At 38.0% G+C, this 24335-nt stretch overlaps 1 protein-coding gene across 3 annotated transcripts in view; it reads left to right on the top strand.

Annotated features, from left to right (window-relative positions):
* The window catches only part of LOC145989853 (sodium- and chloride-dependent GABA transporter 1-like), a 271956-nt gene that overhangs the window by 191432 nt on the left and 56189 nt on the right, over positions 1–24335 (top strand). For all 3 annotated transcript variants that reach the window (XM_083125309.1, XM_083125311.1, XM_083125310.1), the window contains 2 exons: positions 6127–6238; positions 10312–10444. In XM_083125309.1, coding sequence (XP_082981435.1) covers positions 6127–6238; positions 10312–10444 — 245 coding nt within the window. The remainder of the gene's footprint in view (positions 1–6126; positions 6239–10311; positions 10445–24335) is intronic.

Below are 24335 nucleotides of genomic sequence, written 5' to 3'. Positions count from 1 at the left end.
CGTTAACATGAATCATGGGTATAGTCCCAGCTTGGCCATTAATGTCCTTCCCATTAACATTTCATGATTAGCATTAGATAACACAAATATCTGATCCCGAGCCTTGAGTCCGTGAAACTTAATATTCACGTAAGCGCTCCCCAGAGATTCCACATTTCCTTCAGCAAGTATTACTTTAGTTTTACAACCCTTCAATTTTACTCCATTTGCCTTCATTTTCTCGAAAACCTCCAAAGACACAAAGTTATTGGACGACGCCGTATCAATACATGCGTGTACTTCCACGTTAGTCACGTTGCATAAAACAATAGGTTCCCTTATCTCTTTAACATTTACATTGTGAGGTGAAATATTTTCCTTCTGTGTAAAATTTGCAGTTTCCACGCCACGAACTTGACAAATTCGTGGCGACTCTACGCGTTTTTTGTTACTTCCTTCCCACGTTCATTAATCTTGTTTTCCCTACGGTGATTTGAAGCTCTGCAACCTTTTTGTCCACAAGTGTAGCATAATTTATTTCTCTGGCATTCTTCCTTCGAAAAACGGTTCTGTTTGTTTTCATCCCTCACCGCAAGCCGCGAGGGTGAAGGGCGTGAAACCACATGTTCAGCCCTACCGCAAGCCGCGAGGGTGAAGGGCGTGAAACCACATGTTCAGGCCTCAAGCGCTCGACTTTCGGGCGGTCAAAACCAATGCTCACAGGGTCCAAGAAAATATCAGATTTCTTCCTCCCCCTCTCCTCTTCGCATTCCTGATTGACGGACTTTCTCAGCGCCAAGTTACGAATTTCGTCTTCAGAAACGAAAGACTTGAATCTCTGCCTTTTCAAAAACTCCGCTTGCAATTCCAGCGCGTATTCGCTCATTTCTCTCATAGAAGTGAATGTCTTGTTGTACAAATAATCCCTAAATACCGGATTGCAGTGCGATTTCACAAAGTCTATTCTGTCCTGTGCAGAAGCCGAATTCTTTATCCTACTAAAATGCCTTTCAACTTTGCGAACGTATTCCGCCAATCCCTCGTTAGCAAGTTGAAACCTCTGAGACAAAAATAACTCTGCTTCTCTCTGATAATCCAATCCATGAAAAGCCTGCAAGAATTTATGCCTGAATTGTGAAAAATCACCGAACGGTCCCGTGAACAAAAACCACTCCCTCGCTTCATTTCGCAACGAAAGAGGAATAAACTGCTTCAGAAGATCATCTTCAGAAATTTTCAGCGTTCTCGCGTAATCTTGAATCCTATCCAGATACGAAAAAACATCTTCCTTCCCTACATTTCCCTCAAATGTCGGAAGCGGCAAACGAATTTCCTCCATTGTCACTCTTGGAACGCACCTCTGTTCCTCAACAACAGAAAAAGTTCTTACGCGGTCGGGCTGGACCTGCTCGAGTTACCAAGCGACATTCTTGTAACTTCCCCTTTTCTGTTTCACAAGATCATCGGTTCAATCCTCGTACGTTTCTCTCCTCAACTTTCAAGCAAAAATCTCTTTCAATATCTTGCGACAAGACCTCAAATAACTAAGTTCAATCCCGGACAGAGACCCCAAATAAATATGTTACTAGCCTGCCCCCACCCCACACTTTACCTCCGCACTCGAGGTTCGGTGCACTTCGTACTCGGCTCAGATTTGTCTAGGGGTATCTTTCTTTGTACGACAATGCACGTGGGTTGCTACAAGTCAACATAATTATATAATTAACTACAAGAGACAACGGATAACCTTTGCGAAACCTTATTGCTATAGGGGGATAAATTACCTTGCCCAGCATCTGTGAAATAAAAAACGGAAATTTTGGATATTTTCTATAGTTTAATTAACGTAAAATTTGAAGTATATACATGTCGTATCCGAACGTTCATTTCTCTAATTATCGGGCCATTGATGTTGAAAAATCTCTATTGTTTGTAACTGGATGCTTTACATTTCATGAATTACATGTGGAGTACGCTTGTCACAAGGTAGACTCGCGTTACTCCAAGAAAACGTCTTACCAGGCGCGAGGTCGCCCGACGTGTACATTTCTCAACCTCCACGGTGACAAGGCACTAGGCTGCCCGGCGCACCGTAATTACTTCAAAATAACATCCAGTACAAACCAACCTTTTACCTGTAAACTGGACACCAAGGCACTAGCTTGCCCGGCAATCCAATCTCTTACAGCATCCGTTTCGGGAGATCTGTCCTCCGGTCCTAGCTGACCGAAGCAAAAAACAGCCTCTCCCTTCCAAGTCTCAGTTCCAACAGCCGACCTCCCCTACTCTCATCTGGGAGTTTATATATGTTTGGTTGGCGTCTGTTGCCAACGGCCCTTTTTTCAAAATTTTTAATCTTTTAACAGCTAAACTGCCGCCTTTTCTTTTGAACGTTCGAAAGACGTGGAATTTATACATGGAATAATACGAACCTAAAAATGCATAATATATTGATTTACACTAATCACACACACACACACACACATATATATATATATATATATATATATATATATATATGTTTATACACTTGATTACCCAATTAATTAACATATTGATAAATATTTCAATAAGGAAAAAAACACTGTTGCCCCGACACTGGGGCAGGGTAACAAGTCACAATGACGGGAACTCCAAAGGTCTTCTCTAGAACCATCTCAGGTGGGCAGAAAGAACGACTCGAACCACCGGATATAGGTTTTATATTGATTTATTGTGGTAAGTCAGTTTATGTACATCTGGGTAGAAAGGAGCGCGAGACTGAGAAACCGGGTAAAAGCGGATTTAATCATGGTAACTTCTTAAATATCCGCCTGAGATCGTCCTTATGAACTTTACTTAGTATAAAAACCTGCGGGGTGTGAGCGACTCAACACTAGACCTGTAAACAGACCCACGTAGGCACGGATACCTAGAATCAACTCCCTTAGCAACGAGAATTTGGCGAAATTATATCCGTTCTAGGTAACCTCGAACTCCTGTGTAGCAAGTTATGAAGACGAAATGTCTCTCAAATTACAATAAAATGTGTAGTTTATACATAAGTTAGCTTTGACAAATTATCTGAAAGGTTCTGATACATCTTTCTGAATTAACAAATATTTGTACATTGATAAGTATAAAATTTAAACATTGCGCCATTAGTGTCATACATAAAGGTTAGTACATCTACATCTTTCTAAGTTTTAATTGGCGTTCATACAATTACGTCATAATATACAATTACGTCATAATATTTAGTACATCGGAACAATCAACTCTACTCTTTTGGTCATAAGTAGACCTCGGATTTTTAGTTTCTAAAAAGTGTGCTTTTAGGTTCCTAAAATAGGCTCTAAAATCCTAAAATAGGATCGAAAAACCTTAAAATAGGTTCAAAAAATCGTAAGTTAGGCTCGAAAAATCGTGAAGTAGGTTCAAAAAAACTTTAATTAGTTCAAAATTTCTGAAAAATGGTTAGGTATAGTCACCGGTAATGAAAATGGGACACCTATATCCTGAAATACACACTATCTTGCATAACGTTATGCGTGTTGCATATCCCTACGGCGATGGCAGAACTTACCATTGGAAATTTGCTATTAAAATTCAGTCTTCGCCGTATAGTTAGGCAACACTCTTTTTTCATGTTATCCACAGTCAAACTCCGCAACTTTGTCTGTGAGGATCATCTTATATACTGAAAATAATCTTTCGACAAAAACATAGTCAATGGTGCAAACTTCAATGCTGAAATGTTAGTTTGCTAGGCTTGAATGTTCCAAAGCAACGAAGTGACGTGAAAGTGAGCAAGACCACACAGATCAGACCACTTTGGATTGTACAGGTAACAGTAGCGTCAGACATTTTGATTTGTTTAGAGCTTTGAAAAATCACCATGGACTTGGAGGAAGGGAAATACGTTCGTCATTGAATTTTTTCCTAGTCAAACAAAGAAAATGCCTCTGTGTGACATAAAAATCCTTTAAAACCTTTAAAAATATATAACCCCCCCAAAAGGCTTGATTTAGGCGCATAAATCTAAAATAGGTTCTAACAAGCAAAATAGTTTTTAGGCACTATAAAAAAAACTAAAATCCGAGGTCTAGTCATAAGAAAGCTGTTATTTTTCAACTTTCGAACTTTGCACCTTACACATTTTTCTTTCTTTCTTTATAAATGATTTGACAACTTTAACACAACTTTATCAAATTAAACAGGGTGTATTATAAATAAAGGGTGTTCAAAAAGTTGCGCAACCTTATGGGAAAACATTTCTTATTACATTTTTTACATGAAGTGCTGGAGTGACTGCCGTTTTGTTCTTCACACAAGTGGTTATATCTTCCACGCTTTTTACCGTGCCACAGTTATTCGATTTTTCAATCCAACAATGAAACACATGTATATTTCCAAACTTACTTTTCAATGTTATCTGTGAGATGTTACCAACACAGCATGAGATTTTCCGTAAGGTTGCGTCACTTTTTGAACACGCTGTAGTAGTGTGCATAAATCTTCCAAACTCAAAGCCCTATGAGCCCAAGTTCTTGCCTTCCAATAAGTTCGGTGGAAATAGATAACCATCGATTATATAACCAAGGCTAAACAATTACATTTTAATTATTTAATTTTAGTACATGGTAAGTCCTTTTGGTCCCATAGACCCCTCTCCCCTAAATACGTCCTTGGAGTCAGGTCACTTCTGGTCGCTGTTGCGCGAAAGGAGTCGACCCGAAACTTTGTCGGGCAGCAAGGCAATCGTCTCGTGTGAGGTGTGGCAGGTAGAGCCATCCTGCTAGAACCACAAGTGTTCAATATCCACACCATTCAAATAAAACAACAGTACTTAAACATTAAGAACAGTGCCACTATCCCAACAACAACAAGAAGACAATGGCGCAATTCAAATCCGGCGTTTTGTTGGGACACCCTTCATAAAATAAAGAAGTTGAAGCTCCGTTTACTATAAAGTAGCGCCATGGTCCATGACTACTACTCATCAGTGCTATGGAATCTATACACAATTTTATCTTTGTAGCAATTAGTTTTCTCAATATCCAAACAGAGACAATTAATGTTTTGCTAAAATTATTATCTTGTCGCATTCCACCCACCAAAAATCAACTTTATGGATTACGGACAGGTTGCTGCTGTATAATGCCTCCTGTTGTGAATTTTTGACTCCTATTGACAGACATAGGAAATGATTAATTGAGATATCGAACATTCCACAATACAGTTTAACCCAGATGAGAATGACACTGGTAAACTTGCCAACTAAAATGGAGTCATTTGTTTTCTCCTCTACCTTCCTCGTCTCTCGTGTCTGTGAGCAATGCGAATATAGCGCCACATGGGCCTTCTTATCTTGGTCAAGCCGTAGTATATTCTGTCACAGGTATCTCTAGAGCAGGTGAACGAAAACAAGTCTCTGCGCAAGTAGTGACGCGAGACGACTCCACCAATGAACACGTGAGAGGAACAGTATTGCGAGAAGGGAGACCCGCAATGCGACTGCAGTTACCAGCTTTCCAGCAGCGTGTACACATTTCGGCAAAATACAACCATATGGTAAAACCTGATTCGGTTAAAGATCAGTAAGTTCATTCAACTATTCCCTATTTTTGGGAGAGCAGGAAAAGGTTTATTAAGCTACATCCATATGGATATGTTGTACATATGTGGATATGTGTGTGTGTTTTTGTTTGTGTGTGTATAACCAGTGCCGGCGATTGGGTTCCGAAACTGAGGGGCGAGGCCATTTTACTTTCCTTGGTACATAAGGTTTAGCATAGCACAGGGACAAAAGTGGCAAAATGTGTGTGTGTGGGGGGGGGGGGAATGCCCGCTCCAATCGCCGCCTCTGTATATTACACATGGCGCCATCTGTTGCGGACCTCTGTCACGAAGACACTTTATGTTTCTAGGACCATGCATTTGGGTGCCCACCCCCTCCCCAGGAGTGAAGTTCCCCTTGTTGGCGGATGTTTACATCATAAAAGAAAAACCCAAGTGTCTAGGTCCAGGGATTTTGAGTTGCGTGTTGATCAGTCGGTGATTGAGGACAAACTCTTACGTAGATTATTAAGTTATACATATAGTGTCTGGACGAGGGAGAGTGCATGTTTATGTTTGTCTTACTTCAAGTTACTTTCTTATTTACAGGAAACTGGTGGAATACAGAAAACTGTTTCAAAGGGTCGGAGAACCACACACATCAGCTGCTTCCTCACAACGATACAGCCAACCACACCACACCTGTGGAGGAATATTGGGAGTATGCCTACTATATAATTATTAAAATTGCTTTATTTTTGTATGAGCCATGGCATGCGCTCAGCAGAATTATCTTCTTGAGAAATTACATTATTTGTTAGTTGAACCTCAGTTTCATTTTCGAACCAAAACTGCAATTATATACATACAGGGTGCGGCAGAAGTCATTAGACAGTTTGAAATTAGCGCCATTCACGTCTGCCGATAGATAGCCTGCTGGTTCACTCGTTATTTAGTGAAGCAGGTCCAAGCCTTCAGTAGACATGGAGGTCTGGTCAAGTGAGCACCGCGCGTATGCTGTGGCGGTTTTTCAAGAACAATGGCTCGGTTACTGCAACGCAACATGACTTCAGACGTAAGTTTAATATCGGAAGAAATGGGAAGGTTCCAACACGCCAGACAATTTTAAATTGGGTGAAGACCTTCAGAAAATACCCCACTATACCGAAGAGCTGAAGGAATCCATAAGAGCTGAAATTCAGAACATTCCACTGGAGATGCTGCACAAGACGATGGAATCTGTTATGCAGCGTGCAGAGATGTTTGCAGTAATGGTGTGCGGGACGGGAAAAAAAATCGCCATTTCCCGACAAAGTTGGGATCGGGACAGGAAATTTTTCCCCGATCCCGGTCCCAACTTTTCGGGGTCCCGCACACCCCTATTTTGCAAAAGAATGGAGCTCATCTCACTGATATTATTTTCAAATCGTAAACACCAAATGAAATGCTTTTGTATGTACCTTGCAGCAATATAGTGTTTGATCATCAGTTTATATTACAAGACATAGGCCGTGTCCGAAAAGTGCAAGACCGTACTTGAAGCGAGCATCCTCCGAGTATGTTCTTCTCTTCTTTCCTCGCCCAGTTATCTTCCCTGGACCTTCTCCTTTCACCTTGGAGAGCGGTCTTCAAGTCGTGGACTGGAAGTGAAAGTCTTTCGAATTGCACTTCAATTACAGCGCCAAATATGATCAGTAGATAAAACATAGTACTCGTTGTTTTTCCCATGTTTTAAACACTTGGTTTTCACCATAGAAATCACTTAGCATTTTCAAATGTTCGTATACATATATTTCTACACAATATAAGAACTTTAACCAACAACTTCTGGCCCATAACCTGTGTTGCTGGCTTTCTACCTCCGTGATTTTAAACAAATGAACAACGAGTGTGGAAATCACGTGACCTAGTTAGCTTCCGTCTGTACGGCAAGCTGTGCACTTGCGTACTTCTGTTTTTGGCGCTTTCGAACTGTACTAGGTGACTTCACTTCCGCTAAGACCACACTTCAAGTCCGTACTTTGTACCTTTCGGACAGAGCCTTAGTTTTGGAATTTCAAACTGTCTAACGAATTCTGCCGCACTCTGTACAAATGTAAATCAGTATAAATCAAATATCTAACTTCATTGTTTTCCTGCATATGCTCCTGATTAGGGCCGGTGGAAGGGGGTCGGGGTGAGGGGGGGCAAACCATGCCATCGCCCAGAGCAGCAAATTTTTAGGGCGGCAAAATTTGAAGAGAAGAAATAAATAAGCCTTGAAAATTATAATATTATATTATGTAACTTGGAAGTTAATATATGCCAACCCACCGGTTTGAAGGAACGTATCAGTAGTCTTACTTTAAAACCACTGAGTGCCACAAGGTGGGAAAGTATATTCGATGCCTTAACTCAGAGGTCTATGATGAGCTCCTTCAAATAATTGTCGACAATAAAACTGTCCAAATGGTCACACATGAGGCTCAATGTATTGCAAACCAATTGCGTGACTTTACATTCCTTTCCTCAGTAGTTATCTGGTATGACTTTTTACTCTGCGTAATGTAATGAGCAAATGTCTTCAAAACATTAATCTACAATGTGTTAGATTTCTTTCAAACATATCAGCTCTTTCAAAAAAGCAGGAGCGATGAAAAATTTCAAAGCTTCTTAGACACCGCTTGGCAGCCTGGCAGGGCATCCTTCCACTCGTGGAGACGTCGGGGGCAGCGATGATGAGAAAGAATTGGCATCGAATTTAGATATAGATGATCCAAAGATAGGCAACACTGTACAGGGCCGAAATTGAAAGAAGAAGCAGTTTCAGTGTGAGAAAGATCCACAAAAACGATACAAAGTTGATTTATTGTGACTGCCAGGTCCTATATGATTATTTTAGTTCTAAGAGAAAGATTTGAGCAGCTTAAACATCATAGTGAATTTTCAATTTATTTTATGTAGATATTAGTAAGCATAAGGACATGCCATCTGATCATTTGTCTGAAAAGTGTAGAAAACTTGCCGGTACATACAGGCTACTGAATTGAAAGATGAACTAAAAGTGCTTTCGGCTATAATAAAACAATTACACCAAAGGAGACCGTAAACTGATAAAAAGTCATAATTTTGCACCTAATGTGAGTGTAGAACTTCGAACTTTTTAACTTTGTCGCTAACTGTGGCAAGTGGAGAACAAATGTTTTTGTAAAATTAAGGCTAATAAAAATACAATCTTCAGTCAATCATGTCTGAAACACGCTTGTTTCCATTTTATATGCTTGTTTCCATTTTATGCAAGATAGATAGCATTATACGAAAAGGAATATTTATTACATGCAAAGGTAAAGTTCCCTGTGCATATAGCACCACTTCATTTAATCGTATTTAGGGGATGTGGGGGTTAGGGCAACACACATTCTTGACGGCCATTTTGGAGGTGATTCGATCAGCACACCCTCCGGCCGCCTTTACCTCCCAGGGTTGCCCCCCAGGTACGCATTAATTTGATGCTGGGTGAACCCGAGAGCCGCTTTATGTGGGGACAACGCAGGAAAGAATTCAGACCTTAGATCACCCACGCGGCAGATCCTGGAATATTACATGTAATTCTTTTAAATATCCAATCATACATCACAGACCTACAACGATAAACATATATGAAGTCAAACCTTCATTTCTTTCCTAATACTTGTTACATTTAAGATACGTTTAAGAGAGAGAGAGATAGTTTTCATAAAATATAATAATAATAGAAAATTAGTGTCGCATTTATAAAAGTTTAACCACAGACAAAGAAGTATCTTAGTCTGTGGTTTAACTGTGGTCGAGCGAGATATTCTTTTGTGCTTAATAGTATTGAAATAAGGTAACAAGTCTCATTACTTATTTTATAGTTTGATGTTTTACTTAGGAATATATTGATTTTCAATTTCCCGTTGCTGTGTAATAATGGTGGTGGGGGGGGGGGGGGCGTTTGAAAGGAAGCTGCATCTGCCGCCACAGCCCAGGGCGGCACAATGACTAGCACCGGCCCTGCTCCTGATTCCAATACTTAACTCTTATTGCCAAACATTTTTAGATTTAAATGTTGGCTTTAGAGCCATGGCAATATTAGATCTTGTATCGTTCTCTCTCACTAGCATCTGGTAGAAAAGAATGACAGTTTTATATGTAGTAGTTATTAATGAAATCTTAGCTCCTTGTACAAGACTGTGTTTTATGGCCTTTCAGCCTGTGGCAATAGTTTCACATATTGAAGAATCTCCACCACACTTATATCCATTATATTTCCAGTAGAAACTTTTACCTCTAGTAACAGCTTTAACATTGGATTTCACAGACAAAAGTTTTCCCTTTCGTTAATTTATGTCAGATATACGTATTATATCTCATTCATATTGTACAAAAAAATTACTGTCTTTTGAGTGATTTTTTCTGTTTGTATAAAGTACCTCTAACACATGTCCGAGTCTCTCATTTATTTATTTTTTTAAAAAAATCTGTCTATTTCAGACCTTTTTTTTCTGATGACATTCTGGAACACATCTTAAATATTCACGCTTATGTTTACACTTTCGTCTTCTTGTTGTTGATTTTATTATTGAACCAAAAATATAATTCTACTGTAATTATTTATGTGATCGCCCACTTATCTGACTGCCACGTGGTTATTCCTGGGTTCCATTCCAGGGTGGGCGATCACCAGTGGAGTGAGATGTCGATCATGGAGATGGTCGATATTATCTGCATTCATATGTTATAATGCAAGTGTATTTCAAATATACTTACATACCTTTTCATGTGAACCCTCAGGAGGCGAGTTCTCAGGATAACGGAAGGAATGGAGAACCTCGGAGGAATGCAGTGGGAGCTGGTCGGCTGTCTGTTCCTGGGATGGATCCTTGTCTACTTCATTATATGGAAGGGCCTCAGCCAAAGTGGAAAGGTAACTTCATTTCCTACTTTTGCTATGTTCAGTTGGTCATGTTCAACTACATGGGCAAAGTACCATCGAGCATTTTTTCTCTGCAGCTTTGTTTGGAGAATTAAAAAACAGGGATATTTTACATTCTCAGCGAATATGTTAACCATCCAGAAGCACCTAACTTTGGGGGTGGGGGGAGGGGCAGAATCAAAAAGTTTACAAGCACTTAAAAATATCATCCAGAACTACTTGTAAATTTTCATAAACCTGAAAATTGGAAATTAAGGGGCAATTTCGTTTCAAGTCTGAGGAAGACACTGATAGAGGGTTGAAACGTCATGTGTTAAGTTTGTTTTTTACTGAAGTGTACACTACCTTGTCAGCATATTTAGTGTTTTTATCTTAATGGTGCATTACAAAATCTGAAATTCATTTCAAGTTCTTTATATAGACCAGAGACTGGTGACTTTTCTTCCATAATTTTCTATTTAACGTTCAATATTTAGAACACATTTCTCTCAGATGCAGGATGCCTTAATAATTCTTGCCAATGCAGGTTTGTAAATAAAGATCATTGTTGACAATATTGAACATCTACAGAGAGTAGTGACGATTGGGTGTCAAAGCTGGAAGGGAGGGGCATTAGGAAGCCATAGTGCAGGGGCAACTGCCATTTTAATCACCGTCACTGAATACAGATGCATTGAGGAATGTAGGTCTACATATAAATATTCACAGATAGAACAAAATTCAAAAGAAAAAAATTCAAAGCAATATTCTCATGTGTCCTCGTGTCCCATACTTCTCCAGCAGTTGTGGGTTCTAATATCTCTTGGATTGGCCAATTAGCAACATGTTATTTAAAATAAATCTGGTAATTTTATTATATCTTATTGTTATTGTAGTTGATATACTAATGAATTTATTTAAATTTTTTAACATTCAAATATTACACTTGTATTGTACTGCATAGAATGCTTTATTTTAAAATGATATTTAATTGATATCCAAAAGTTTTAAGAATTATGCTAATAAACTCACAAAATGAGTAAACAACTTAACCCATTAATCCCCAATGTATGATATTTCATACGCTATACATGGTTGTTATATTTTCTTAAATATTTTTACATTATGGTATTTTCTTTGTTAACATATGTGCCCAAATACCAGAAGACATCCTAGAGCCTAGAGAAATGCAACCTACCATTCTCGGTTGCATTATTTCCTCATCTGCTTGATTAGAGAACTTTCAAAAGAACATATCGATTTTTCTTAAAAAATGTTCAGCAACATTAATTTATATTTATTCTCTTTATGAACTATTTTTTTTTTAGGTGAAGAAAACTTATTTTTCTCTTTGATATGTGTTGAGGCTACATTACGAACCATGTTGTATGTATGTACATATGCTACAGGAGATGTTTGATAAGAGCGTATGATATTTCATATGCTGGGCATTAACGAGTACTACTGCTGACTGCCGTCACTTGCTTTATTCTGTATAGATTAATTCGTATTCTCAATAAATTAATCAAAGTTACAAAACTTTTGTACTTAAGTGTAGTGAGTATCTATTATTTCATACAACGTTTCGGGAACAACTGTTCCCTTCTTCATGTTCTTTTGCTCGGCTACCAGAAATATGTCATAGCCACGTCAAATCATCTCAAATGTCATAGCTATGATATATTTCTGGTATCCGAGAAAAAGAACCTGAAGAATGGAACAGTTGTTCCCGAAACGTCGTATGAAATAATAGATACTCACTATATGTTAGTACAAAAGTTTTGTATTTTTGATTAATGTATTGATAATACGAATTTATCTATATAAAAGTGAGTAAGTTGCAGACATCAGAAATTATGAATTATTCTGTATGTGGCAGATGATGAGAACGGTTCTAGATTAGACTTGGATTATTTTTACAAGTTAGTATTATTTATATAATACTAATATATCATAACTAATACATAATAACCAACATATCAGAGTTGTTAGCACAGTGCGTTACGACTCCAGAGGTCTCGAGTTCGAATCCCGGCATGGTCATGTTTGTTCTTTGTGAGTGTCCCTTCATCAATTTCATCATATCATGCTCATCTTTGCTATTAACCAAAAGTGGCCGAAATACGACATAAAATAAACCAATCAATTATTATGCTGATAATGAGATGCAGGAATCATGACCATCTGGAAAGGGGGTAAGGCGGGGCTGCAGCTCCCCCTGGAAAATGAAAGTCAACCAAAAATGATGTATTTCCACATATAATTTCATATTAGCCACAATAATATGTGTTACTTATTGCATGAACACCATAAATTCAAATGCAAGCAATTTTTTTTAGGGAACAACACTATTTTTGGGAAAAATGTGCCTTGTTTGCCCCCTGGAAAAATTTACCTTCCTTGCCCCTCCCTGGGAAAAAATCTTGTGGACGTCAACTGGTAAAATAGATTTTGCAAAAAAAAAAGTATTGAGATAGGAGCAGTTAAAGCAGAGATCATCTTGTTCATGAGGAACATGGTCAGCATGGGTGTGGGTAGTGCTTCAAAAATGCAGTCAGTGGCGGCGATTGAGTTCCAAAACTGGGAGTCAAGTTGCCAAAAACAAGGGGGGGGGGGGGTCAAGGACAGTTTAGTTTCCCTTGGTACATAAGGGATAGTATAGTGCAGGGGCAAAAGTGGCAAAATGTGGGGGAAACAGCCTCCCATCCCCCACCTGTGCACAGTGTGTATAAAGTGTAATATTGGATCACACCCTAAAATTTATTTTCTCGTCTGCTCATTGAAGCTGTTGAACTATCATTTCAGTATACATTCCGAACAACAGCAAGCCTATAATATTGTTTTCACATGATAATGTGTCCAATTCTAACATTGATATAGTTTTGTAATGATAATACAGCAATTAAAATCAATATGTTTATTATGTTTTATGAACAAAAAATCTCAGACTGTCCTACAATCAACAATACTATTCTACAAGTCTCTAACATATGATATGTGATACACTGGGTAGTAACGTGTATTTGTAACCCTTAATGTCTAGTGTATGATATTTCATACATTAAAAAAAAAATGAAAATCTGATCGATCATCAAAATTTTGTATTTGTTACATATAAGGGGCATTAGTAGATGAAATATCCAAAATTTCAAGAAAAAAGTTGAAATTTTATTTTTTGGGGGCAGTAATGGTTAATAAGAACCTGTCAAAATATGCAATTTTATCATGTATCCGAACAGAGATAACAGAAATTTTAAAAAATTGTGCAGTTTTTGCACCCTGTTCAGATCAAGGCATTTAAAAACCAGATTTGTCATGAGTGCTGTAAATTTTGTTCATTCCTGTCGCTTGAAAAGTCGAATTACAGAATTTACAGCATTTCTGAAAAAAGCATCAAAATTAATTTAAAGAAACAGAAGTGTGAAATTATGCTGAAGATTTGAAGATCAAATTCAGACTACTTATGTAGTACTGTAATTGTAGACTGTTCTTTACTGGAAGTAATTTTCCACCCAGGTCTCTAGAAGTAACTGATATAATCAAATTTCTGCAAAGCTCTGAAAAAGCAAAATCAAGTATGTTCAATAAGAGAAAAAAGGAAGCCACACATATAGAAAGGATACTGGAAATCAAAATAAGTTTATTTCAAACTACGAATATATTTGGCTAACAACATTAAAAAAATGCATTTTAAAAGGAGTCGAAAGATATGGTACTCTTGGAATGACAGCCTTTGAGATGAAATGCTTGCCTATGTACTGGGGTCTTAGATTTGAATGGCTCGGGTCTAAAACATGGTAAGTGACATTTTGGTTTTTTCTGAGTTCATTAAGAAAACAAGGTTATTAGAAGCTATACTGTAGATAAATTGTTTTCGTGTTGTGTTACCAATTTCAGAAGGCTTCACTGAGTCAAATGCAAATTGTATGACATGGCAATTTCACTCGAAAATTAAAGGATGGAACATTTTACTTTGTAACTCAAAAATGACCAAAATGTCACTTACCATGTTTGACACCCGAGCCCTTCATTTGAATTGTGGGTAAAACATGCAAATCGTTAAAGGGTTAGGGGAGGCACTTGTCCCATCAAAACATCCACATGACCCCGCAGCAAATGTTTCTGTATTTTACTTGAAATTTTACTTTGATGATACATATTGCAAAATAGCTCTTCAGTAAATTTTGTTTAGAGTTCAAAACATTCCCCTTAAACTTTCTGTGGCATGAATCTCAAATCTAATTCTCATTTACTGCTTCTTTATTGTCCAAAACAAACAGATGAAACAGCAGAAGTTGTCGTTAATGGAATTATTGACAGTCATGTTAAGGAATAGGAGGCCTTTCAAAAATGCACCTATTACTTCCATGACCACCAGGTCAGAATTCCGTCTGGTTGATTGATGAACAGTAACATCTATCCCACGGAATCCCAGACACTCCTTCTTAATCACTTTGGGAATGATTCTCATTTCATACATTGACATGTCACCATTGCATTTCTTGTGAAATTCTAGCCTGATTTGATATATCATATCATAGCACACCTTTTCCATTTACAATTTTTGAGTTGAATACAATATGGTGGCCAACCAGCATGAGTTACAAAGTAAAATTATTCATCCTTTAATTTTCGAGTGAAATTGCCATGTCATACAATTTGCATTTGACTCAGTGAAGCCTTCTGAAATTGGTAAACACAACTCGAAAACAATGTATCTACAGTATAGCTTCTAATAGCACAGCATGACTCCTTTACATTTTATAGTGTGTTCATAATCTTTTGACTCCTCCTGTAGATCTTCCACTTTTCTTCACACCAATAACTTGCCATTTTGTAGGTTTCGACATGGATATTGATTTCGTTTGTTGCCCGGTAGGACCCTGATTGTCTCCCTGGACACCATAGAGCTGAGTTCACCGCGATCTTCTTAAGGTGTAAAGAAAATGAAGGCACTTACTAAAACTATAACGTTATATTAATAATAAATATGTACACATAACACGTAATTACACTGTCCTGCACTCCTGCCTCAGTAAACTGTTTATATGAAATTGGAAGCCGGTTTTACAATAACATGTCACTAGTTCTTCACTGAATGATATCAGCACTGTAATGTTCCTGTGAAACTGAACTAAATATCACTGCACTTCACTGATATGCCGAATGAAACGTAGCCACGTTAGGCTTATGTTTGTGATGAATATCCACAACGCGGTGACTTTCGGCTGTTGCCGGGGTGACTTCTGCACGAACACTGGCGGAAGTAAGCTACCGTGCAAAGATGGCGGCAACTAGGCACTGCACCCGATATGAACTGACCAATGGGAGTGCAGGTTTCTTAAAGCACTGGATATACACAAAATAAGCAATTGGTTACATAGAAACAAATGCATAGCAAAAATGAGCAAGAGAAAAGTGCGAATACAAGAATATATAAAAGATATATCGTAGTTAGTTTCTAGAGATAATTCTCCAACAGATATTTTGCCTATTGCTGATGGACAAATGAAATTCCAATCCTATCCCCTTCAGTTTCTCAGAGCTGACAAATATTCAGAACAGACAACAGGAAGATACTGGTTCTGCCATCTATGGATCACAGATGGAAAAGTAATTTAAAACTGTATTGTTTTCCTGGTTCAATAACGTAATTGGGTATAACATAATGAAACTTGTAATGATTTCTGAACACATTTTGCAAGCACCTTGAACATATGTAACCAGCTATGAACTCTGATTAAAGAAGCAAATACATGAAAAAAAGCGAACACATTTGGGAATGCATTTGCAGCATATTTAAGTAACAAATTTTTCTTAAGTTTTTGTAACATTTTTTCAGCAACTGAAAATGTTTGAAATAAGTTGTTAACTCTTTAGTATTGAAATATCTTTAAATTGTTATAATACAAAACCAATAACTCAAACACGTGAATCTTGCACTGAAATTTTGGTTTCAGCATTCTTTTCTATTTGAAATACATATGTAGTGAGAGCCTGAAAATACATCAGTGGCGCTACAATATGACCACAAAATGTTTCGAAATATATGGCCTGAGGGATATGCATGTAGGGGAGACTGGGGTGAGTTCACCATGTTTTTATGTTCAAGTTTCTGAAGCTCTTAGTAATTGCTCTTAGTAATTACTATCTACTGTCAATGAAATGCTATGAGCAATCAATACCTGCAGTTTCCTTGACCACTATGAATTTTTACTACACCATTTTTAATAAAACTTGTAAATTATTGTTTGTTTTTTTGAAGCGTGTCAGTATTGTTAATTCACCATGTATATGAAGTGAGTTGACTATATGTGTGGGGTCAGTTGACAGTATGGGTAATTTTGCTCCTTACATGGTTTGGAATATTTTATTTAAAAAAATATACTGTATTAAAATTTACAGAGTTCAAATATGTGTTCAAATGAACAATATAATATAAACATACATGTTCCAAACTTTAAAAAAAAAGAAAGAAGATTACAAAAGTGTTTACTGATTTTTTTACCCACTGCTTTCTTAATATTTTTTTTTATTTTCATATCACAGATACAAATGCAATAGACTGTCTTATAATCCTAATGTAATATACATATATTTTCTGTTCGTGGATGTATTCAACCTTCCCAGTGAAGTAGAATCCATTCGCCTCACCTCTTCGCTGGAAGAGAGAGTGGGATGTGGAAAGTAACGGGAAACTACTGCATCTATTATTCCTTAGAAAACTTGCAACTGAACCACATCAGGAAGAGTCTCTCCAGGGCAAAAGATTCTGGACTTAAACTTTGCCCCCATTCGGATATCTGGGAGGTGCAAATGATGATCCAAGAAAACAAAATGCGACAGAATCGACAGGAACAGATGAAGAAACTAAGGATTGGTACATGGAATGTAAGAACCCTTCTACAGGCAGGAAAATTAGAAAACGTGAAGTCAGAATTGAGATGAAATAAAATAGACATAGTTGGAATATCGGAAGTGAGATGGGAAGGAAGTGGAGAACTTGTGGGTGATGAATTCAGAATGTTTCACTTGGGAGGAGAATCACAATGAATTCATGTCATTGACATTGTACTTGTGCCATGTGTAAAAGATAAAGTAATATCAGTACTATATTATGGTAGGACTGAAGGGGAAGAAGAAAGTCTACATGCCACATAGCAATTTGCCAGATGAGAAAGTAGAATAAACCTATGACAAAATAGAAGACATCATTGAAAAAGAAAGGAAGAGAGCATACATTATTGTAATAGGGGATTGGAATGCAGTAGTAGGTGAAGGCCAGGAGGGAAACACAGTAGGAATATATGGATTAGGGGAAAGAAACGAGAGAGGTGAATTAATGATAAACTTCTGGAAGAGGAACTCACTCATTGTTGGAAGCACTCACTTCCAACAGCTTAGGAGAAGAAGATAAAGATGGACATGCCCAAAGAACAGCAGAAGATATCAGGTATACTACATCCTGGTACAAGAGAGATTTAGAAACTCTCAAAAATTCAAAAACCTTACCAGGAGCTGACATAAATTCAGACCCCGTACTAGTAGTGGGAGAGATAAACTTATGTTGGAAGAAAATGAAAAGAGGACAGAAAATAAAGAAACCTAACATCGAGAAACTAAAGGATGAAACACAAAGGAAAATCTTTGAAACAGAATTAAAAGAAAATGTAGTAGAAGTGAAAAGCATGTTTAAAAACATTGACCTTGGAAGGAATGAAAGTTTGCCTTAACATAACCGTCCAAGACACTATAGGGTACAGGGAAAGAAAGAAATGCAAGAAACCATGGATCACAGAAAGTATGCTCGAGAAAAAGGAAGAAAGGAGGAGATGGAAAAATACCGTGCGTCCATTTCGATCTGCAGCCGAGAGATTGGGAGAAGCATGGCGGGCGGCACTGACGGAGATGCCGACATTTGCGGCCTGAAATGCCCACTTATTTTTATGGACATATGCAGACATTTATATAAATATTGCAAAACGAGCACTAACCTGTGTTATAAGAGTACGGTTTTAATTTTAGTAGCTTAGTTACTGTATGTGCCGATGATTTTGACACGCCCACCTCTTGTGAAACACGGCATAGAGGTTTGTTTGGAGAACGTTCTAACGCTGCACCAATATCATCGAGTTTTGCTTCGGTTAGAATCCGTCGTTTTTGCTTAGGTGTTTTAAAATTTAACGATACAGTTTCTCGTAATTTAAGGACAAGATGTCTAACCGTATCTCTGTGTGGAGTTGAAACGCATGGGAATTTCTGTACAAATTACCTACACACGTCTCGACACGAGTTTGTTTTCACGTAGGTACGTGTCATACATAAAAAAATCTTTGTTCTAACGTGAATCTTGCGGCTGGCATTCCAATCGTCTCACTGACACGTCACACATACACACTACAATAACACAAACAAGTAAATGCAAGTAACCAAGAATAACACTCTTGCGCACAGTACGAAATTAACACGCTCTTGGTTTACATTGCTCGCCACTATATTTACAACTCTGTCTTCATCTAGTCGCGAAGGAACAAAAAACTCGAGCTCGAAGATTTCGGATTGCAAGGAAGCTCACGAACACTATTGACTTTTAACGGTTTCTTCTACAGCGTAATCTTGATACAGTGTTGCACATTCAAAACCTCCAGATGATCCCCATCGGCACAAAACTCTTTCAAGGATATAAACTTAAGCAGGACGTTACTGGTCAAAACTATGATTAAAATGTTTTATTATACGTGGCTCTTAACATCGTTTCTAAAGCGTATTTTTTTGTGTATATAAGAGCAGAACTTGGATGAATTACAGAAGAACTTTTGCGTGTTATAACACAGGTTAGTGATCGTTTTGCAATATTTATATAAATGTCTGCATATGTCTATAAAAATAAGTGGGCATTACAGGCCGCAAATGTCGGCATCTCCGAAAGCGCCGCCCGCCACGCTTCTCCCGATCTCTCGGCTGCAGATCGAAATGAACGCACCGTATTAATACACAGGAAGGAAGAAGAAAATACAGAGAACTTAATAACCAACTAAGAAGGGAAACAGATAAGGCAAAAGAGAAATGGATGAAAAAAATGTGAAGAAATAGAAGAATTAGAAAAAAGAGGGAGATATGACCTGATGTACCTTGAAATTCAAAGCCTGGACTTTACAGAAAAGGAGTGGGAAGCTATGTGGATGATAAAAGATGAGAATGGAAATGAAATTACAGACAAACAGGAAATACTGAGAACATGGGAAGAGAGTGTGTAAAAGATCTATATGGGAAAGACAGCTGACCAGATACTTTATGTATAGAAAAGGAATACGAGGTATCTGAGGACGGCAAAGGGCCACCCATTTTGATAGAAGAATTTGACCTGGGCTTGAAAAAAAATGAAGAACGGAAAAGCAATAGGAAGTGATGAAATTCCTGTAGAACTCATAAAAAATCTGGGTGAAGGGAAGATAGAAATGCTACATTTATGCAATGAAATCTATGAAAAGGTGTATGGCTGGAAGATTTCATGGAAACAATCTTAGTACCTATAAAGAAGAGAAGTAACGCCAAGAAATGTCTGAATATATGACAATCAGTTTGATATCACAATCAGCAAAAGTTCTTTTGATAATTTTAAATAGGCACCTATACTCTAAAATAGGCAGAGAGATAGAGGAACAACAGTTTGGTTTTAGAAAGGGAAAAGGTATGAGAGACGCCATAGGACTACTGAAAATAATTGGAGAAAGATACCAGGAAAAAGGTTACAAAATGTTTGTAGCCTTTGTTGACTTGGAGAAAGCCTTTGATAGTGTGAATTGGAACAAGCTTTCAGGGATTCTGAAGAATATTTGTGTAGATTGGAAGGGATGGAAGCTTATTTGTAACTGTATATGAAACAACATGTAAAAGTGAGAATAAGAGATGGAATGAGTCAAGGAAATGAAATTGAAAGAGGGATGCGACAAGGCTGCTGCCTTTCCCCTACATCTATTTAGAATAAATAGTTAAAAACTGTTTTCATAGCAAGGGAGCAGTAGCAGTAGGAGGATTTGCATACAATTTGCAGATGACATGGCCCCGTTGGCAGAAAATGAAAGGACCCAGACCATAAATGCCATGCTAGCAGAAATGAATTCCCACTGTGAACAGTTCAGGATGAGAATAAATGTGAAAAAGACAAAAGCAATGGTGATTGGAAGGATGCAGAGAAAGGCAAAAGTGAGTATCAGAGGAAAGAGAATTGAACAAGTAGACAGCTTTAAACATCTTGGATGCTTCATAAGCAGTGATATGAAATTCAGCCAAGAAATAAAAGTAAGAATAGCAATGGTGAAGGAAGCCTTTAATAGAAATAAAAAATTTTATGTGGATCTATGAACAAAGAACTGAGGAAAAGCCTAAGAAATGCTTTGTATGGAGTGTAGCTCTACATTGTGGGGAAGCATGGACACTGGGAACGAGTGAGAAAAAGCGAATGGAAGCTCTAGAAATGTGGCTATGGAGACGAATGGAAAGGGTGAAATGGACAGAAAAAGCAAGAAACGAAACAGTGCTTGACAGAGTTGTGGAATCAATGCTGGAAATAATCATGAGGGCCACTGGATGAGAAAAAACTGTTTCCTAAGGGATGCTATTGAACGAATGGTCGAGGGGAAAAAATCCGGGGAAGAAGAAGATACCAAATGATTGACAACGTCAAAATAAATGAATCCTACTATGCTACAAAGCATACGGCTCAAGATCGAACAGCATGGAGGTTGCAAAAAAAGACCTGCCCCTGGGCAGAAAACAATGAATGAATGAATGAATAATGTCCGGTAACACTTTAAGAAAAATATATTGTAAAGAAACTATGAACATTTGTAAGTGACACAGCACATTAGTTGAACGAGTAAAGTTGTTTACTGTAGTTCTATTTCTCACTGCTAGATGGTAGAAAATTCAAGATGGTGCTTTCTGAAGCTAAAAATTTTGTGTCCTACATTTTGATAAAACAAAGGGTGCTACAGATGCCCAACGGAAATTCAGGAGCAAATACAGGAAAGAAGCCCCAAGCAGGAAGGCAATAGAATGTAATTTTATCCCTGAAAATTAACAAATCCATGAATTCATCTTCTCTCCACTACATTTCACAGCCAAACTGTCACTGCCTTTCTATGTCTTGGGGATATAACTTTTGCATCCGGCTGTAACAAATATCTGATGCCAATTATTGTAGATTGCCTTCCTGCTTGGTGCTTCTTTCTTATATTTACTCGTAAATCTCCGTTAAACATTTATGTAGCACTCTTTGTTTTTATCAACATGTAGCAGACCAAATTTTTTTTGTCTCAAGAAAGCAAGAACTTGAATTTCCCACCATCTAGCGGAACTACGGTCAACAACTTCAATAGAAACAACCCTGATCGTCATATTGTAATTTCTGGTGATACCACTGTTAAACAATGCAGTTTAACAAAGTATCAGAATGTAGTATTGATACAACTTACCACAGTCTTTTGAAAATGTAAAATAAAGAATATAGATTTGAGAACATTTACTTCGCAAGTAGGAAATTATATTATTTGTCATACACTAGAAACTTCGTGAACAAGATGCTCAATTTCTTAGTTGTGAGTTGACGCATATTCACAGTAACCTGCAATGTTGCCAACTCACATCTAGTAGGAATAAAGAACACTCTGTCAACTCACACTTTTGGGCAACTGGTCTGGAAATTGAGCTGAGGAATATAATTAAACAGGGTGTTTCCATGACCTTGATTCAAACTTTCAGGATGGATAGAGATTGACCCAAGTAAGCAATATGAGACAAGGAACCCATGTCCGAAAATGTATCATTGAAAAGTTATGATTAAAAACTATTTGGGCCTTCCTATGACAATAGAATTAGATAGAGTCCAGCACAAATATTTCTGCCGTGCGATGCACGACAGAACTAAAGAAGCAGTGTTGCTAATGGAGCAGATAGAAAAATTGCCGCAGTGCGCCGATGCACAGCTGTTACTTACAACAAGGAAATTAGAGAATTCAGGTCTATCTAACGTTGAGTTTTAAACGTCATGCATTATACCAAGACTAGGATTAATATGTACTAACAAGTGGCTTTGAATGTAGCTACATACATATGTACTAAAAATTTGCAAAATATGAAGTAACACATACGTAAAATTACCAAAAATGCTGCAAAGAAGACTTCTTCATACAATTCCTTATTTGAGTGATTTCAAACAAAATAAAAAAATAGTATTTTTCATTGCATTAATGCACTGGTGGCGTTCTAACTGTTCACTCCCAAAACCCGTATACACTGGTACAGAACTGCAACGGCAGATAACAACATGCCAATGTGTTAAACCGCGATAATTGGACCACAACACTTTTTCTTTTGCTATGAACCAGGGCTGGCTTAAGTCATTTTGCCTCCCTGGGCGGTGGCGGTAGATGCCGCTCCATTTCGAACTTTCCCTGCCATTACGCAGCAACGGGAAATTGAAAATCAATATATTCCTAAGTAAAACATCAAAATATAAAATAAATAATGAGACTTCTTATGCTATTTCAATACTATTAGGTGCAAAAGAATATCTCGCTCGACCACAGTTTTCAATGGGCTTATTTTTTTCTTCTCTTCAAATTTTGCCGCCCTGGCCAATGGCACGGTTCGCCCTCCTCTTCCGCCGGCCCTGCTATGAACTTGGTCACCCATCAAAGCATGGCAATTTTAACACAGAAAACAATATGCATCGCATTAAGCAGCAAAAATGACAGCCTCCTCTTCCTCCACCTAAATCCCATCTTTCGCAGCAAACGTCGCAAACTCTCTTGACTTCCTGCAAAATGTATGTCCGCCTGTAATTTGACATGCAATTTTTTCAATGTCGGCACTTCATTTTCACACAGAGCGTAGTCGTATATGTGTCTACGGATAACGTTTTCATCGAAAGCGTCCACTGACGATTTGGTCGCTGGTCTTTGTCGTTCTTTCCCGGGAGTTTGGAATGATGTGGAGGGGCCTTCTGACATCTCAAGAGATTGTCTTTCGTTCATGATAGCCCTGATTGTTCGTTCAGGAACTCCAGTCGCAGCCGCTGCTCTCTTGCCAAAATGCTGTATTGGGATGCTAACACCTTCACTGGCTTCCTCCTTCATGAACTCGTGCACGTTGCTTAGAATTTCCCGAGCTTGGCTATGCAAGGTTTTTGATTTCAACTTTGACAGAAATGGAGGCATTATGGAATTTAACGTTCATTAACAAACACACACTTTCACATACACACACGCATACATGCACACAACGTCAAACCGGTAAAATACTTAGTATAAAATAAAAATATGGTGCTTCCAATCCAACAAAACTCACCGTCATTTTACCTGCCTTTCCCCTTCCGTGACAGAAATAGTGCTTCATTATTACAGTTGGCAACACGAGTTACTAGCTAGCCAATGAACATGCACTGCATAAAAGAAGCAACCACTACGCCGTGCTATATTGCCACATTACCGTCCCTGCCGAATGGTGTGAACCGCGAGCTGGAGCGCTATTCAATTGTTTTCAATGATGTTTGCGCAAGTGAGTCCAGGAATGGAATGACAATATGGCAACAATAGCGAAGGTCTTCGAGCACGGTAGAACACGTGATACTAAGAGAGAGGGAGACGAAACGAAAATTGGTATCTACGCAACGGCAAATTTATGTGTGTTGTACTCTAACTTAAGGATGCAGATTGTAGATTTAATATGGACATGACTACAGTATTTCCTAACACTGTATGATGAAAGCCTTACAGTAATTGTTCAAAATGTCAGCCTCAGTGTCCCAAGAAGCTCTATCATATCCACTTTGTATTCTTGCCAACAAGCCCTCCTCACTCAAACAGTTGACCATTGGGCGGTGAACCAAGGAAAACCACTT

The sequence above is a fragment of the Lepisma saccharinum genome, chromosome 7 (genome assembly GCF_977018435.1).
Source record: "Lepisma saccharinum chromosome 7, izLepSacc3.1, whole genome shotgun sequence".
Classification (NCBI taxonomy): domain Eukaryota; kingdom Metazoa; phylum Arthropoda; class Insecta; order Zygentoma; family Lepismatidae; genus Lepisma; species Lepisma saccharinum.
Note: the sequence above shows the minus strand (reverse complement) of the source record. Positions and strands in the feature narration are given on the sequence as shown.